The sequence below is a fragment of the Trichosurus vulpecula genome, chromosome 3, assembly GCF_011100635.1.
Source record: "Trichosurus vulpecula isolate mTriVul1 chromosome 3, mTriVul1.pri, whole genome shotgun sequence".
NCBI classification, from domain to species: domain Eukaryota; kingdom Metazoa; phylum Chordata; class Mammalia; order Diprotodontia; family Phalangeridae; genus Trichosurus; species Trichosurus vulpecula.
This window is the reverse complement of record NC_050575.1, coordinates 95,198,548-95,217,747: the sequence shown is the minus strand read 5'-3', so window position 1 is coordinate 95,217,747 and position 19,200 is coordinate 95,198,548. Positions and strand designations below refer to the sequence as shown.

The 19,200-nt window shown below is 44.8% G+C and overlaps 1 protein-coding gene across 1 annotated transcript in view; it reads right to left on the bottom strand.

Annotated features, from left to right (window-relative positions):
* CDHR2 (cadherin related family member 2) overlaps positions 1–19,200 on the bottom strand; it is a 64,192-nt gene that overhangs the window by 6,752 nt on the left and 38,240 nt on the right. Inside the window, exons 11-25 of the mRNA XM_036751318.1 lie at positions 19,024–19,139; positions 13,632–13,865; positions 13,002–13,157; positions 12,569–12,730; positions 11,694–11,755; positions 11,297–11,540; positions 10,403–10,642; positions 7,627–7,696; positions 5,824–6,435; positions 5,600–5,671; positions 5,087–5,136; positions 4,601–4,752; positions 3,983–4,091; positions 3,741–3,829; positions 3,264–3,335 (exon numbers count right to left, since the gene is read on the bottom strand). Coding sequence (XP_036607213.1) covers positions 3,264–3,335; positions 3,741–3,829; positions 3,983–4,091; positions 4,601–4,752; positions 5,087–5,136; positions 5,600–5,671; positions 5,824–6,435; positions 7,627–7,696; positions 10,403–10,642; positions 11,297–11,540; positions 11,694–11,755; positions 12,569–12,730; positions 13,002–13,157; positions 13,632–13,865; positions 19,024–19,139 — 2,440 coding nt within the window. The remainder of the gene's footprint in view (positions 1–3,263; positions 3,336–3,740; positions 3,830–3,982; positions 4,092–4,600; positions 4,753–5,086; positions 5,137–5,599; positions 5,672–5,823; positions 6,436–7,626; positions 7,697–10,402; positions 10,643–11,296; positions 11,541–11,693; positions 11,756–12,568; positions 12,731–13,001; positions 13,158–13,631; positions 13,866–19,023; positions 19,140–19,200) is intronic.

Below are 19,200 nucleotides of genomic sequence, written 5' to 3'. Positions count from 1 at the left end.
AATGTCCTTCCTAAAATGAAAAGCCCAGAACTTAAGACAATCCAGATGTGTTCTGGCCAAGGCAGAGACCATCAGGACTACAGCCTCTCTCATTCTGGACAGGACAGCTCTATTAATCTATCCTAAGATCAAATCCATTTTTTTCTCCTTTTGCATATCATATTACACTGTGGACTCATGGTACTTGAAGTCCAGTAAGACTCTCCTCCCAGCCAGGTCCTTTTTATATAGACAGTTACCAAATCATGCCTCCTTGTTCTGCCTTATGCTAGTTATTTATGCCTATGCTTTATCTCTACTCCTGGACTATGGGCATCCTGAGGGCAGGGACTGTTTAACAATATCGTTAGTAAGACCTGACTCTTGGCACCAAAGCTAGATGAAGACCCTAACAAGGCATCTAAAGACTCTTGAGGGTCTTTGGCTGATTAAGTGCCTAAGATAAGCATTGGAATCACAGAGGATCCAGGAGGTAGCATATGAGATCCAGGACTTCTCTCCTTCAGGTGGAAGAACTGGTCTCGGGAAGGTAACTGTCTCTTTGGGGGATCCTTCGAGCAGGGTCCTATAGTACCCATGGCCTTTGGAAAAGGAAGAGAAACTGATGCTGGCTGGGAGGAGGGCCTTGGTTAGCCCATGGTTCATGTGAAAAGGAATTTTGGATTTTAATGGATTCCAAGTTCAAGGCGAGCCACCAGTGTGAAGTGGTAGCCAGGAAACCTTCCTTTTCTCCTCAAGTTTCCTAGAGAACTATTCCTGGATCTCTCCTTTGCCCCCTAGAGGCGGCTACATGGTGCAGTGGATAGCACATTGAGTCTGGAGTCAGGATAAATCTGGGCCAAATCAAACCTCAGACGCTGGCTGTGTGACCCTGGGCAAGTCACTTAACCTATCTGCCCCATTTTCTTCATATGCAAAATGGGGATAATGATGGTGCTTCCCTGGGCTGTTGTGTGGATCAAATGAGATAATATGTGTAAAGTACTTAGCCTAGTGCCTGGTACATAGAAGGTGATTAATTAAGTACCTTGTTTAAATGCTTGTGTCCTTCCTTCCCTACCCCACCCTACCTTCACATAGAAGGTGATTAATTAAGTACCTTGTTTAAATGCTTGTGTTCTTCCTTCCCTACCCCACCCTACCTTCTATCATAGTCATCTTTGCACATGACCATCTAGTGGAATGTAAGTTTCAGTAGCTTGTTCAACAAACTGAATTTGTTTGGATGCATTTTACGCTACTTTAATAAAGAGATTTTGTCCAGCCTTGCTATTCTCTGACCTTCATCAGGCTACTTCTGGAGCATTCTAGCTAAAGTGCTGGGCATTACACTTGAGGAAGGCCATTGACAAGCTGGAAGAGGTGCAGAGGATGGCCATCATCATGGGTATAGGGCTAGAGACCATCTCTTATACATGGATTAGCTGAAGGGACTAGAAATATTGAGCTTATAGAAGAGGAGACCTCAAGGGAACCTGGGAGTGGGTGATATAGAATTGTGGGAGGGATTGCCCACATTGATGAGGTCACAGCTCCATTGGAGAAATGGGAATCGAAAAACTGTCTTTGAATGGTATTTGAATGTCTGACATGGGAAAGATAAAATTTGTTCTGCTACCAAGCCAGAAGGAGCAGGGGCCAAACAATGTAGGGAAGTAGCCCAGTGGCTGATATCAGCTCAGTTTTCAGTAAAACTTCCTTATGATTAGGACTAAGACAAGAACATGTGACTTCTGGAATTAGCCATTTCCCTTTTCTGGAGATCTTCAAATGGACTTTGGACGTCCACTTGTCAAGAATACAGAGGGCATTCCTTTCAAGGCATGGGCTGGACTAAATAAACTCCCAGTTCTGAGGTTCTATGATACTTTGATGACACAGTCAATAGAGCACAGGATCTGGAGTCAAGAAGACCTGAGTTCAAATCCAGCCTCAGACATTTACTAGCTGTATGACCCTGGGCAAGTCACTTAATGCTGTTTGCCTCAGTTTCCTCATCTGTAAAATGGGCTGGAGAAGGAAATGGCAAACCACTGCAGTATCTTTGCCAAAAAAACTCCAAAAGGGGGTCACAAAGAGTCAGATATGACTGAAAAGTGACTAAACAACAACAAAAAACAAATGTGATGTTTTGAAATAAAAGACCATGGGACTGCTAGGTGGCACAGCAGATAGCTCACCTGATATGGAATCAAGAAGACCTGAGGTCAGAACTAGCCCCTGACACTAGTAGTTGTATGGTCCTGAGCAAGTCACATAACTTCTGTTTGCCTCAGTTTCCTCAATTTTAAAATATGGATAATAATAGCACCCACCTTGCAGAGTTGTGGTAAGGACCAAATGAGATAATAGTTGTAATAACTGTAAAGCACTTAGCACAGTGCCTGACATACAGTAAGTGCTACATAAATGTTAGCTCTTGTTATTCCAGTTATTAATGGGATTTAGAGCTAGAATGGGCCTTGAAGGCTACCTTCAAATCTAGGATCCCATTATTCTAGTCCAACTCCCTCATTGTATTGGAAAAGAAATGGGGGCCCAGAGATATGAAATAATTTAGTCAAGGCCACACGCAGGTAGTAAGTGATTGAGCTATGATTTGTATAGACCTCCTGACTCCTAATCCAGTGTCTTACATGTTGGGAGCTACAGGGAGAGACATCTAGGCTCAATACAAGGGAGAACTTCCATCCCAAAGTGGAATGGGTGCCTTCACGAGGAAGTGAGGTCTCCATCCCTGGAAATCTTTAAGCAGAGAGTGGCTGATCGCTTTTCTGGAATGCTGTGGACAGGAATTTTTGCTCAAGTCCAGATTGGACGAGGTACCCTTCTGGGGTGCCTCCAGCGTTGAGATGTTGTGACTCTGCATCCCCTATGTCTAGAGAAAAGGGCTCTGGGGAAAGCTCCTGAAGCTAAAGCTGCAGTGGCTGGCCCAGGCCACAATGGCTGGCTTGGAAGCAAGCAGAAGCCCAAATTATAGGGAATGAATCCTGCCCTCCCAGGGAATTACTGAAAGGTGGAAAGGGCCAAACTTCCTCATGGTCAGAGACCTTGAGGAAGCCCTGAGAAGAAGGAAAGCAGTGGCTGGCATTGTTATTGAATATCTTGGTCTTAGGATGAGGATCACTATCTGCCCCTCCCCACCCTGACTCCTGTCTCTATCCAGCATCTATGACCTCCAGGTGCCCGCCTTCCTTGTATGCCTTTCCCATACCCTATCCCATATGAAGCACCAACCCCTGTTCTATGCTCGAAGCATCTACCTGGAGGTTGCGCCTTCAATCTCCTTAATGCTCACGATGTAGACTGTGGTCTTTGTTGCTGCCATCAGGGCACTGCAAGCCAAGCAGAGACCAATGGAGAGAAAAAAGGAGCTTGTGCCACCTCTATCCCTCCAGGGCTAGCCCTGGTCCCAGCTCACAACCTGGGAGCCACCTCGACTGGGCCCTGAATGGCCTGAGTCACCTCCTGATCCTGACAGTACCAGGCTCAGGGACAGGCACAGAGATACAGACAGGGTCAAGACTGAGGATGGACACTGAAGCGAGGGCCCGACTGAAGCAGGGAATCAACTGAGATGGGGCAGGGAAGGAGGCGCAGAAGTAAAGGGAAGGACGTGGATAGGGATTGGCTTTGAGGCCTGTTCAGGGTTGGACACACAGAGGCAGGGTCTTGTTCCCCTCCCTGGTGCCCTTTCCTCCCAAGGGTCCCTGAGATTGAAGGCTGGCCCCAGACCGTACGCTCTGATCACGTTAGCATTGCCTCCCACTTCTGCTGCTTCCGATGAGAACTCAAGCCGCAGACGATGGGTCTCGTCCACAGTGAAGAGCTAATGGGGGTCAGGAAAGAGAAGACCATGGGACTGAAGGCTTGTTGGGGCTGACCACTTAGAGGGACAGTGCCTGGGGTGGGGCTAAAGAGCTAGCAGGCCAAAGGTCTTGGAAGGGAAGTAAGGCCAGGGAGACTGAGGGCTCATACTCACATTCAAGGAGGTGTTGGTTGCCAGAGGGGAGTCCTCACTAGGGTTATCTTGAGCTCTGATTGTTAACTGGTAGGTTCCCTGGAGGTAACTGTCAAGGGATGTCACCACCCTGGGGAAAGTACCCACTCAGGATTAGGGCCAAGTGTTCCCCTCCACCATGCTCAGAAAATCCCCCCCTTCACAATTAGTCCTCTCCTCCTCCTCTGTCCTCTGCCCACCTAGAATGATAGTCTCTTAAAGCTACAGGGGACCTCCAAAGTGGCCTAATCCAGTGTCCCACCCAATGCAAGAAAACCCTTTATGGTATCCTCAATGCCTAGCTTCTGTTTGGATGTTTGCAGGGACCGACCTCACTACCTACCAAAGCAACCCAGAACCAAAGAATGTCAGACTTGGAAGAGACCACAGGGGCAATCTAGGCCAACCCTTATCTGTATGGGAATTCCCTCTAAAATATTCCCTTAAAAGTGGTCACCTAGTCTTCACCTGAAGACCTCTTCAGTGACCAATTACCACCCCTCCATTCCACTGTTGGAAAGCTCTGATAATCCCTCCCCCACAACAAAGCCGCTTAACCCTCCTCAGTTCCCAACTCTCAAGCCCTCTTCCCCAGGTTACTCTATGCTGCCTGTGTATATATCGCCCTCAGATGAAGACTTGATCCGGAATAGGCCTTCAAAGGTCATTCTAGAACCATCCTTGGAGATGAATTCCACCCAGTCAATGAAGAAGGAAAGGACTGCATTGACCCCATCATCCTCATCTGTGGCCTGTGAAAAAGAGTAACACAGGGTAGTGTAGTCTGGGGCATTCTAGTCTGAGACCTGGAAACAGTGGGGATGGGGAGGACAGCAGCCACATGATCAGAGTGTCATGGTTCCCCCAGAACTGAAGGAGAACCTAAAGATCATCAAATCCAATCCTTTTTTTTTTTTTACAACGGAAATGACTTGTCTAAAGCCACACAGAGAATCAATGGAAGAGGGGAGCTAAAACCCAGGTCTTTTGACTCCTAGACCAAAATTTTTTTCCAATGCATCCATCATGTTATTTCTGAGAGATTTAAATGGCTGAGCCCTAAGGTCCCAAGGAGTGGCCTCTTACCTTCACAGAAGCCACCTGTTGATTCGGAGTGAGAATTTCTGGTATGACCACTACAGAGAGGAGACAGGATGAATAGAGTCAGCAGATGCCAGGACATGGGGGCGAGATGCAAGGTGCATCCTATTAGGAGAGCAAGGGGATGGTGGTGGGAGGATAGTGGTATGGAGAGAGGCTGGACTTGTGATTTCACTAATATGGGGAACTCTAGGTTAAGGCAACTCCCTCCATCAATGCAGCTTCCTACCTTCTCTACAATTTAGAGTTTCCTAGAGAACTGAGAGGTTAAGTGTCTTCTCCAGGGTCACAAAGCCTGTGTATGTCAGAGGTAGGCCTTAAATACAGGCCATCCTGACTTACAAGGCTGGGCTGAGGGGGAAGGAAGCTCCTCAAATTTGCCTCCTCATCACAGTTTCTTGGTCTTGGACTAATCAGGTTGAGGCCCCTCCGCGGAGCAGCAAAAGGACCCAGACATAGAGAGATCCACAGCACAGAGAGAAAGTGGCTATTCCTCACCAAATGTCTCATCCAAAGGCAGGAATTGGGGTGGATGGTCATTCACATCCAAGATAGCGATGGGAAGAGTCTCTGCAAAAGCAGAAGACAGAGACTCAGTCCTATAGAAAGGCTAAAACTGGTGTCTCGAAGCTCTTTCTCTCCTCTCTCCACTCTAGAGTTACTTCACCTTTAGCTTCCCCCATTCACCTTTCTCCCTGTGCCTGCCTGAGCAGAGCCCTTACCATTAGGGCTGTTGGCAGGAAAACCCTCAGCTGTATGGAGATCCCAGGCCTGGAGGAGTAGGCTGACAAGGTCACAGACTTCATAATCGATGGCCAAGCCGTCATTGATATAGACACTACCATTGGGGACCAACCTGAACCAGTCTTGGCACACAATACCCACGTTAACCCCCTTCTTGAAGCAGCCTATGTCCTGAAGACGGATTTCCAATAAGGCATCTGTGTCAGGATCTTGAGCCTCCACATGTGCCACAAGCTCATCGTCATTGCCTCGGTGTTCAAACACACTGACTTCCTCCAAAGAGGATGCCAGGATGCTTGGGGCCTCGTCGTTCACATCATCCGTGATCACCAGCACTGTGGCGGACCCTGTCCCTTCAGACTCAACTGGATTCTGTGCCAACACAGTCAATGTGAAGTTACTGGGTGGTGTCTCATAGTCTAGGCTCACATCTGAGACCAGGGACAAATCCGCCTGATTCCAGCCTGAGCCCAGGAACGTGGAACGGATCACAAAGTTGCTGGCTCCATTCCCGGTCAGAGTGAAGGTGACACGATTGTTGACTTCTGTCTGGTCAGCATCCCAGGCCTCCACCAAGCCCAAATATGCACCTGCCAGGCCCAAGGAGGAAACTAAGCTTCTGTCTCTCTCCAAAGACCTTCAGCCACCTACCTGGTCACTGGGACACACACCCTGATTTGGGATCCAGTCCTTTGGGATGGATTTCATTGGAAGCCACTGGGAGGCGCTTCCTGAACCCAAACCTGAGGCACTAGGAGATGATCCCTGGCCCAAGAATTAAGTCATTCTTTCCCCCCACCCACCCACCCACCCATTCTTGGGAATTTCAAGGCAATTCAACTCTTGTGTGTAATGAGCCCAGATATGCTGGACCAGGAATGTTGGCAAGATGGCAGATACCTGAGCTCCCAGGGATTTAGAAAGCTGAGACTTACATTGGCTAGGATAGGGACTGGCCCTGTGACTTCAGTGCTATAGGTAAAGGAAGCTTCTACCAATGCAGGTCAGCACCTTCTTTGCAACTTAGTTACTTAGAGCACAGAGAGATTAAGTGATTTGCCCAGAGTTACTCAGCCAGGGTATGTCAGAGGCAGGACTTGAACATAGGGCTTCCTGACTTCTAGGGTGGTTCTTTAGCCATTATGCCACAGTTTCTCTATTATTATATTATATAATAATATTAACATACATTATTATGTCTCTCAGCCAGGTGGTACAGTGGATAGAACACCAAGCCTGGAGTCAGGAAGACTTGTCCTCCTGAGTTCAAATCTGGCCTCAGACACTCACTAGCTATGTGACCCTGGGCAAGTCACTTAACCCTGTTCGCCTCAGTTTCCTCATCTGTCAACTGAGCTGGAGAAGGAAATGACAAACCGCTCCAGTATCTTTGCCAAGAAAACCCCAAATGGAGTGAGAGAGTTAGACACAACTGAAATGACTGAACAACAAGAATGTTTCTCATGTTGAGAGACATTTAAGATTTAAAAAGTGAATTACATAATGCAATTGTTACCATCCTCATTTAACAGATAAGAGAACCTAAGCTCAGAGAGGGAGAGTAGTTTCCTCAAGATCACACAGGTAATAAATAGCAGAAAAGATACTTAAGCTGTGTCCTGCCTCTGACACATACTGACTATGACTTGGCGAATCACTTCTGGATCCCAAGCACAAAGGCTCTAAATCCAGAGTCTCTTTCCACCCCTCCCCCTCATCCCTCTCCTACACACATACCTACATGCCCCTTATTCTGGAAAGCGGGGGAGGGTAATACTCACCCTTCTCTCTTTCCTTTACGTGGAATTCATAAGTGGTTTGAACGAACACAGGCATGTTGTCATTGATATCCTGCAGATAGAGGATGTTTTGGAGGGTAACTGGCAGATAAAGGTTAAATTTAACGAAGTAGAAACATATTAAAGAGGCTGTGGACCAAATGTGGGTTGTGCACTAATTACGAGGTGAGGTTGGGATACAACCTCCCCCGTTTCCAACAGACCCTTTTCCCCTTGGCTGTCGGTCAATGATCTAAAATTCCCACCAACTGTATATATTCCATACTTCTAAGAAAACCAAAAAGGAACCAGGATCAGAGATACAGGAGTTAGAAAGGATCCCAGAACTGGGGAAAGGAAGAGAAGAATATGTACCCCCTCAATGGCCACTTTTTTATTCCCCAACCTTCCCCCTGAGACTTCTATGATGCCTTTAATATAGCTCTTAGTATTGGAAATTCAAAAATAGAATGGCAAGGCTAGAAGAGACTTTAAAAAATCATCTAGCCCCACATTCTCATTTGACAGATGATCTAGAAAAGTTAAGGACTAGATCTAGATGTTCTAGAAAAATCTGTGATCTAGAAAAAATGAGTGGCTTGTCTAGGAGCACACATGTAGCAGATAAGGTATATCATAGTTGACCATGATTACATCTTACTTCTGTTCTATACCATAAGCTCTGTGAGGGCAGGGACCATGTGTGATCTGCACACAGTCAGCATTGAGGTATTCACTAAGAGAATTGGCATCATCTGTCCTGAGGTCCCTCCTTTTGAACATTCTCTCCTCCTATGGCTTCTAAGATAGTGCTCTCTCTCATCTCTCCTCCTACCTCTGTGACAACTCCTTCTTAGAATCTTTTACTGTCACATCATCCATCATCTGCTCCCCAAATGTGGGTGTCCCCCAAGGCTCTATTGTGGGCTCTTTACTCATTCTGTGTTTTCTTTTGATGTTCTCATCTGTTCCCATGTGTTCACTAATCATCTCCTCAGGTGCCTCCCAAATCTCTATCTTCAACCGTACTCTCTCTTAAACTCTCATCTCATATCATCAGCTGTCTGCTAGACATTTTCTACAGGATATCTTGCAAATGTCTCAAACTCAACATATTCAAAATGGAACTGATTGTCTTCTCCTAAAACCCACCCCTCTTCCTAATTTCCCAATTTCTGTTGAGAATATAAATATCTTCCCACTAAATGTATTTTGCATGACTACACATGTATGTCAAATTGTTTGCCTTCTCAATGAGGGAAGGGAGGGGAAGAGAAAATTTGGAACTCAAAATTTGAAAAAAGAATGCTTTTACGTGTCATTGGGGAAAAATAACATATTTTTTAAAATCAATATCTTCCCACTAACCCAGAAATAGTGATAACCGTCATTTACAAAGCACACTATGGTCACTGTATAAATGCTATCTCATTGGATTCTCACAACAACTCTGTGAGGAAGGTGCTAGTCTTATCTCCATTTTATAGAATTGGAAACTGAGGCTGAGAGAGGGATTAAGTGACTTGCCCATTCTCATACAACTAATAAGTGTCTGAGATGGGATTTGAACTCAGGTCTTCTTGGCTCTAAGTCCAATGCTCTCACCCACTGCACCGCCAAACTCCCTCCTCAGTACATCTCATATCTCCTTCTCTTCTGTCTCACATGGACACTGACACACTTCAGGCCTTTGTCATACTGACTATTATATTAGCCTCCTGTCCCCCAGCTTCCAGTGTCTTCTCTGTCTAATCCATCCTCCACATAGTTGCCAAAATAATCTTCCTAAAGTGCCAATCTGACCAGGTCACTTCCCTTGGTCAAAAACCTTCAAGTGGCTTCCTATTTACCTTTTGAATACAATGCAAACTTCTTCAGGGAAGCATCTAAAGTCCTCTACAGTCTGCATATAGCCTGCTTTCATTCCCCTCTATGCACAGTATGTTCCTCCCAAATTGGAATGCTGATTGTTCTCCAAACCTGCCATGAGACCCTCCCCCCCCATCTCCATACATTCACACAGGCCGTAATGTTCTCCCTACTTATCTCTGCCCTTCAGAATCTTAGAGCTTCCTTGGAGGCTCAGCTGAGATGCCACTTCTCCTGTGAAGCCTTCCCTGACACCCACCCACTCACACAGCTGTCAGTGTTCTCTTGCTTTTAAAATTACCTTTGTAATACCATGTATCCCCATGTATACTGATCAGCATGCATTTTGCTTTCCCTCAGCAAAACGCAAGCCCCTTGAGGGCAAGGTATGGCTTTATTATGGTCTGTGTGTTCCTAGCGTCTAGCATGGGATATTATATATGCTAAGTGATTAATAAATTAATGAAAGCAATTAATAAATAAAATTAATAAATCGGTTGGGTTTATTGAGTTGTTGCTCAATTAAATGGAAGTGTAAGCCCAGTCCCAAAGCCCACTGGTATGGGACTCTCTCCTCATTGGTAGAGATGAATATACTCTGTTCTGCATGAAGATTGTGGCAGAGTTGGCAAGAGCTCAGTGGGTTTTGGGAAGGGGGCTACAGAAGAAACTGAGAGTGGGCAAGGGCCCAACCAAGATGCCTTTTCCTGACCCATAACTCACAGCCTCTAAAAAACAGGACTTTCTACATCTAGGACATTTTAAGGCCAAAGCAATTAAGACCTCTCCCCCACCCCGTCCCTGGAACCTTTAAATTACAGGGAGAGAATGGAAGGCAGTGAGTCAAAGGAAGGCTATAGGAGCCTAAAACCAGTGGGAGGAGGGATGGTTCTTCCCCCCACTCCGTTACCTCTACGTTGATGGTAACATTGACTGTAGTGCTGAGCGAGGGAATGCCTAGATCATGGACAAGCACTGTCAGCACGATCTTTCCTGACAGGTCGGGGTCAATGGCTTCACGGTCCAGGGGTCCCTGGTTCGTCAGTAATCCAGTGACAGGGTCCAAGGTGAAGTTGTTACTATAGGGCCCAGGCAGGAGTTTAAAGCGGATCTCACTGTTATTAGTGTTAGGTTCATCATTATCATAGGCCTTCACGGTGAGGGAAGAGGAAAGGAAGAAAGGGGAGGTCACTACCCAGAACCATTGCTGTGCCTGATTCTGCTCCACACCACCCGCCAGGTAACTGTCTCACGTGAATGACAGCACCTCACAGCCCATTCAGCAATAAGACAAACACGGGTCAGTGGTCAGAATCCTGGTTCAGCAGCTAAATGGCAATGGACAAGTTTCTTGGACTTAACCATACCTCAGTTTAATAGCTTATATTTATGTAGCATTTAAAAGTTTACATAGTACTTTATAAATATTAACTTATTTGATAATCACAATAACCCTAGGAGGCAAGTACTATTATTACTCCCACGTTACAGATGAGAAAACTGAGGCAGACAGAAGTTAAGTGACTTCTCCAGGGTCACAAATTTGAACTCAGACCTTCTGACTCCCAGGTCCAATGATCTATCTACTGAATCACCAAGCTACGTAATCTTAGTTTTCCCTTCTGTAAAGAGCTTGAGGAAATTCAGAGAATTTCATGGTTCCTCCAAATGTCTAATCTAAATTCTTCTCAATAGGATTAAGGCCCAGTGCCTGGGTCTCACTTCCTTCTCCCCAGCAATGGATCTTTATCTGCCCCAGTATCCATCGCTGAGCCTATTCCAATTCTCCACTTCCAGCTCTCACCTGGATGGTCACTGAGACGTCATCGGTCACCTCTTTGACAAAGATATTGTAGGAACCAGTAACCACAGGGGCTTGGTCATTGATGTCCAGCAGGACGATCTGCAGGAGGGTGGAGCCCGTCAGGTTACCTCCATCCATGGCCAGCAATGTGAGGTAGTAGACAGATTGAAGTTCCCGGTCCAGTAGGCTGCCATTCTTCACTGTTATCTCTCCAGAGCTGAAGTTCACCTGAAAGATACCCGCACTATGGCGGCCAGATTAGAGGGGAAGGAGGAAGACTGCTGGGAATGAGGAAAACCTACCTATTCTCACTCAATAGGAATGTTATTGGCTTGAAGGGCCAGACTCCACTCGACCCCTGAGCCCACTAACTCCATGAAGCTGGACAGGTACATACCTGTTCCCTGAGACAAGTTGGTAAGTGATGCGTCCTCGCCAGTCAGTATCAGGGTCTGTGGCCTAGATAAATATATCCCAAGGGTCCTATAAATTAGCCAAATCTCCCATACCTTATTGCCCAATGACTCCCATCCTCTACTCCTGGAGAGCTAGGGTATGTCCAGGAAAGGGCGAAAAGATTGGAGATCATGTCATGTATTGGTTAGCTGAAGGAACTCAGATGCGTAGCCTGGAGAAGAGAAGACTTGGAACAAGGGGGACGTAAATACAGTCTTCAAATATCTGAAAATCTGTATTCATTTTGCTTGGCACCAGAGACCAGGGGCAGATTTCTCTTCTTGAGAAGAAAACATTTCCTAAGCGCTAGAGCTGTCCCAAAGTAGAGTGGACTGCTTCAAGAGATAGTGGTTTTCCCATCACTGGAGGTCTTCAAGTGATGGCTGCACGATCATTTATTAGAGATGTTGCGTGGGGATTTGGGCTCCGATTTGGCTTCCTCTACATGTCCTTTGAGGGCCCTTCAAAGCTGATATTCACGGATTCTGAGTCTGTGATTCTGTCATCCTTTCTGAGTCTGCCTGTCTGGCTTTTCCTGTCTTTATCTCCCTGCTGCTTTTCTGTCTGTCACTCTCATTCATTTATACACACACACACACACACACACACACACACTTGCACACTCTTTCTCCTGGATTTTGCTGACTCTCACTATACCTTGCTCCATGTTTCTCAAGCATAGACACTCTGAGAAACACTAATTCTCTCCATAACTGGGAATGCTAGCCCGGGCCAGCCCTAGGGGTCAGGGGAGTCCTTTCCTCATGTCCACCCTCCACCCCAGGGAGCCCCTGGTTCTCCTTTTCCATCTCTCACCTTGATGTCATTGGTAACCACCGTGCCATCTGGGCAGTGCTCATATACATATAGAATGTACTGGCTCTCACTGAATTCAGGTGCATGGTCATTAATATCCTCCACATAGATGATTATCTTGGCAGTGGAGGCCATGTGGCTATTAGAGTCATTGGCTATGATCTGCCTCAAGGGAAACAAGTATTAAGAAATTAGCACAATGAAGGAGAAAGATCACCACATTTGCAGTCAGAAAGACCAGAATTCTAATCCAGATTCTGCTATTCACTATGAGACCTTGGGATGGCCACTCCCCCTTTCTTTGCATCAGTTGTCCTCTTTGTAGAAAGAGGGGTGGACTCAGTGATCTCTAAGTTCTCCTTCAGTTCTAAAACCCATGGTTCTATGGTGCTAGGTGCCCCTCTGCCCACTAAGCAATCCCACCATCTCTCACCTCTATCTCCATTGTCTGCTTCACCTCAAAATCCACAAGGTTAGACTGCCAGACCAACACTTGTACCTCTCCTGTGTTCACCACCTTTTCAGGGGACACAGTAAAAGCCATGTGATCAGGGCCAGACAGGGACAGCAGGAAAGTGCCATTGAGACCCTGGAAACAAGAAAGATATAGGTTCTGTTAGGGTTCCCTTCCTGCATCCAGTCTATCCTTATTTAACAACAATAGTAATGAATCTCACTTCTACCCAATTCAATTAAATGAACATTTATTTACATTCATACACTCTCATTCACCCCCATATCCTAGCCACCACCATTCACCATTATCTACGAACATTCCATTCAACTCCCACACAACACCATTTATTATTATCTATATTCATCCACTCTCATTTACCCCCCATCAAACCTCCATCTATTTCCACCCATCACCATCTACCTCACCAGGGAGCCTCCAGCTGGTTCCCAAAGATCCTACCCCTCCCCTAACTTGCTGCATGGTCTCACATGAAGGGCATGGTTAGCAGTCAAGGGAGGGGTAGAGAGCTCCAAGAAAGAGAACTCAAAGAGGAAACAGAGGGAAGCATTAGTACAGTTGGGCCGGCAGCATAGGAACAGTGCCTACCTTGTCTGGATCATAAGCCACCATGGACAGGTCGCTAACAGGCACTCGGGCGGAGGAGTGTTCAGCCACATAGCCACTAAAAGTGGAAACCACCTTATCATCAGAGAAATCACAGTCAGGCAAGGTGCAGTTGTAGAATTGAGGGGTGTGATCATTCACATCCGTCACCCTTATGGTAACCCAGGTCCTGGCCTTAGCCTCTTGCCCATAGATGTTGAGATGGATCTCTGTGGCCTGCAGATAAAATGTGGGGAGAGGCTCAGAGAGGGCAGAGGAAGTGAAGGTGACCACAAGACGGCACTCCCCCACCCACTTGCTACGGTACAGAGAGATTTGTGTCAGTGAAATAAGGTTCCCACATCAGTGAAATCACAACTCATAGATTCAGAGCTGCAAGAGACACTAGAAGCCATTCAGTCTGACTCCCTCATTTCACAAATAAGGAAACCAGAAGTCATGCCTTGCTCAGTGGCACCCAGCTACTAAGTGACTGGGGGCAAAATTTGAATCCAGGTCTTCCTGGCTCCAGCATGCAATCCACTAGGCAGTGTTAGATCTTTTGATGTATTAAAGACTATTTTCATTATCAGCTCCACATGAGAACTATGGGCTGCTGTGGGAAGAATTCTGGAAAGTGATGCAGAGTAAAGTACAAAGACCAAGGAAAGCAATGTAACCAATGAGGAAACAACATAGTCAGAAAGGACGTCGACAACAAAGCCCCAATGTCGTGTGACTACAATAAGCAAGCCTATCTCCCAAGAAGAAACAAGAAAATGAACTTCCCTTCTTTGCAGAGGTGGGGAACAAGAGGTGCATAGTTGGGCACATATTGTCAGACTCAGTTGAACTGCCCTTTGTTTTCTTATTTTTCTTTTTGTTACAAGTTATGATTTCATGGGAAGGGGGAGAAGGAGGGATATGTTCAGAAATGAAGGTGATGTAAAAACAAAAGATATCAATCATTTTTTTAAAGTAAAGAAAGCAATTAGGAGAGTGGTTTGTCATATAAATAAATAATTTAGGGTAGGATCAAAAATTGTAGAGCTGCATAGTGAAGGACACTGACTTTGAAGCCAAAGGACCTAGAACTCACATCCCACCTCTGCTAATTACTTATTCTCTACGGCACCCCAGTCAATCACTTTTCCCTCTCCGGGCCTTAATTCCTCCCATACAAAATGAGAGCTTTAAACAAGATGGTCACTAACATTCTAGCTCTGACCTTCAACGTTCCAATTTCTCCCAAAGCTCTAATTTTCTGTTCTGTGTTCTAAGGTCCCTCCCTTTCTAACATCCTATGTTACAAGGTCTTTTCTGGCTCAAAATCTTATGATCCTATGAGCTGGAGGGTGTGGGAGCCCATGAGAAAAGGGATTCATCCAGATTCCTTCCTGACCAGAGTTTCAACTCTTTTTCCTACTATCCTGCTTGCCTTCATAACCTCTTCTGTCTTGCTGACCTCATCATGACACTCATTTCTTCCAAAATTATCGTTGACCTCTGATATCTTTTGGAATAAAGTTCTAATTCCTCAACATGGCCTTCGAGGTATTCCATGATCTAGTACCATCTAGCCTCTAGCTTTATCTCATATTACTCCCCTCCATGAACTATATTCTACAGTAAGTCAATAAGCATTTATTAAGCACCTACTTTGTGCAACATACTATACTAAGCACTAGAATACAAATAAAGGTTAAAAAAAACCAAACAGTCCATGGTCTCCAGAAGCTCCCAGTCTGATGGGGGAGACAACATGCAAAGAACTATATACAAACTAGATACAGGCAAAATTAATAAGAGATAATCCACAAGGGCTGGGGTGGGTGGGAGTGGAGGGTGGAGAAAGTGGTACTAGTATTAAGAGGGAGCAAGAAATGCTTCAGGAAGAAGGTGAGATTTTAGCTAAGATTTGTAAAAAAAAAATCAGAGTAGCCAGGAGATGGAGATGAAAAGAGAATTCCAGGCATAGGGGACAGCCAGCCAGTGAAAATGCTCAGAGTCTGGAGACGGAGGTCTTGTTCAAGGAAGAGCAAGGAGGCCAGTGAGTTTCTTCAGCAGACTAGACAACTCTCTGCCCCTAGAATATTCCCTGTGTTCTAAGGCTTTTATGATACAGCGTGAAAAGAGCACTGGCTTTGTCATCAAAGAAGCTAGGTTTATACAAAAATACTTACAGCAGTTATTTTTGTGGTGGCCAAGAACTGGAAATTGAGGGGTTGCCCATCAATTGGGGAATGGCTGAACAAATTGTGGTATATGAATGTAATGGAACACTATTGTGCTATAAGAAATGATAAACAGGAGGGCTTCAGAAAAACCTAGAACGACTTGTATGAACTGATGCTGAGTGAAGTGAGCAGAACCAAGAGAACATTGTACACAGTAACAGCTACAGTGTGGGATGACTGACTTTGATAGACTTATCCCTTCTCAGCAATGGAAGGACCTAAAACAATTCCAAAGGACTCATGATGGAAAATGCCATCTACATCCAGAGAAAGAAATATGGAGTCTGAATGCTGATCGAAGCAGACAATTTTCTTTTTTTGTTTTGTTCTGTTTTACATTTTTCCTTCTCATGGTTCTTCCCATTTATTCTAATTCTTCTACACAACATGACTAAGGTGAAAATATGCTTAATAGGAATGTGTATGTAGAGCCTATATCAGATTGCAGGCTGTCTTGGGGAGGGGGAAGGGAGAGAGAGGGAGAAAATTTAAAACTTATGGAAATGAATATTAAATACTAAAAATAAACAAATTAACTTAATAAAAAATGACATAAAAACAAAAAAAAAGAAGCTAGATTTAATCACAGCTCTGCCATTTGCTACTTGTGTAACACTAGGCAAGTCACTCAACCTCTTTGAGGCTCATTTTCTTCAACTATAAAATGAGAGGTTTGGACCAGATGGCCTCCAATGTCTCTTCCAGCTCTACATCTATGACCTTTTGTTGTTTTGTCCTGACTCCATGCCTTTGTTTGTGCCATTCTCTGTGCCTAGGAGGCCCTCCATCCCCCTTCCTCATCTGTTGAATTCCTATTCGTTCTAGTACACTAACCATGTGATATTCTATATTACAGTTACCTATTTGTGTTCCACCTCCCTGCTTCAAGAGGACAGGGACCCCAAACAAAGATGGAAAGGGTCACAGAAGATAAAAATAGACAATTTTATTATCTAAAATTTAAAATGGTTTGCAAACACAAAACGAATACAGTTAAAATTAGAAGGGAAACAGGTAACTGGAGGAAAAAATCTTTGCAGCAGGTTGCTCCAATAAGGGCCTCATTTCCAAGATGCATACAGAATTGACTCAAATTTATAAAAAGAAGAGTTATTTCCCTGTTGATAAGTAGTCAAAGGACATGAATAGACAGTTTTCTAAGGAAGAAATTCAGGCTACTAACAGCCATGTGAAAAAATGTTCCATATCACTAAGAAATTTTTAAAATGCAAATTAAACAGATCTGAGTTTCTGCCTCACCTCCATAAGACTGGCAGAGTTGAACCCCCTCCCCCAAAAAAGGAAAATGGCAAGTGGTAGAGGGACTGCAGAAAAACACACACTTCAATTCACTGTTGGTGGAGCTGCAAGTTGGTCCAACCATTCTGAAAAGCAATTTGCCCAGAAAATTAGTAAACTCTGCATACCCTTTGACCCAACAAAACCTCTGCTAGGCCTATACTCAAAAGAAAACAAAGAGGGAAGACTTAAGTATACAAAAGTATTTATAGTAGCTCTTTTTGAAGTGGTGATGCAAATCAATTGAGGAATAGATAAATAAATTATGGCATATGGGACTAATGGAATATTATTGTGCTATAAGAAATGATGAAAGTGATGGCTCCAGAGAGACCTGGAAAGACATGTATGAACTGATGCAGAATGAAGTAAACAGAACCAGAAGAGTTTATACAATAACTACATTGTAAAGACGAACAACTTGGAAAGACTTAATTAAGAACAATGACCATTCCCAATTCCAGAAGACCAATGATGAAGCTTGCTACACTTCTCTGACAGAGAGATAATGGACTCGGGGTGCAGATTGAAACATGTATTTCATGGCCAGTATGATAATTTGTTTCGTTTAATTACGAATATTTGTCACAAGGATTTTGTTTTCCTCTTCTCTTTTTCTAATAGAGAGGGGGGAAGATAGGAGGGAGATAAAATAGCTTTTTGTTCATTAGGAAAAAATAATTTTAAAAAAATCACTGGGACCGTGTCTCATCTAAATCGTCCCTAGCCCCCAGCACAGGGGTCCACACAAAGCAGTTGCTTATTAAATGTTTGTTTATTTGAATTGTTGATTATGACGTTTAGGGAGAATGTTGTTGGGATTTCCTTTTAACTACCCCTCTGTGGACACACACTCTTAATAAATGTTGAATGAATAAGTGAGTGTAAGTATCTGTCTCCAACTCTAAAGAAGTCAATATCTAGCCTGATCTGAACAGCCCTTTCCTTCCTCTTCACCAAGGTGCAAAAGGTAGGCTTTGCAAATGGGTTTTATACTACAGAAAGCCTAGAGAACACAGAAGTGTTGAATTACACAGCCCCAGGACCTTATCCCAGGATTCCTCAATTTGGCCAGCCTACTGTTTGGGCTCTGGAGACCTGCCCATATCTAATAGGGCCAAAGCCTGGCCTGGATGTGTAACACTGCCCTCTAGTGCCACCACTTCCAACTTCTTCCTATCCAAAGAGGAGAGGGGGATAGAAGGAAGTGAGGTCGGAGCTGACCCCTTCCACGCAAGTATGGGGCCAGTCTTCCATGTTTGCAAGTCTATCACTGCCTCAGAGACCCATAGCTCAAATCCAACTCCCAAAGAAATAACTTCCAAGCATCCCACAAGTGGACAGTATTCTTCTTACAAAATTTCCCTGGAGATAGTGAATTTGACCCTCTTTCCCAGAACCTTGGACTCCACTCCTGGGACCCTAGCTCTGATAGATAAAGTTTTTGCTTTATCTTGCCCAGAACATCTATTTCCATGCTAGGCCACCAGGTGCGTACCCCCCACCCTCACCCCCAAACCCTTTCCAACTTCCCTTTATGTGTTGTCTTCCCCCATTAGAATGCCAACTCGTTGAGGATGAGGACTGTCTTGCTTGCTTTTATTAGTATTCTTAATTCTTAGAAGAGTACCTAGCATATAGTAAGCACTTAATAAATGCTCTATGTATTTATCTCTCTATCTCCCTGTCTACAATAATACCCACAGACAATGCCCACTTCTTCACTGACACAGAGAGATGTGGAGGGAGATAAGGGAAAAGGAGAGGAGGAAAGAAAAAGATTTCAGTAGCCAGCAAAAATAGACAACTCTAGTTGGGATTGTGTAGGGTCTGTGTCCCTTCTTCATCTGTGAGCTCACCGTGACCTCCAAGAGCACCTCTTCATCCTCATCTAGCAGTAGTTCCCGATCCAAAGGGTGGCTCACTTCAATGACCCCATCCTCTTCACTGATGTTGAACCAAGGCCTTGTAGAATCTGAGCAGGAAGGCTGAGGTGAGGGGGTGGGGGCTGGCAGACTGAGGGCCTGATCTCCATC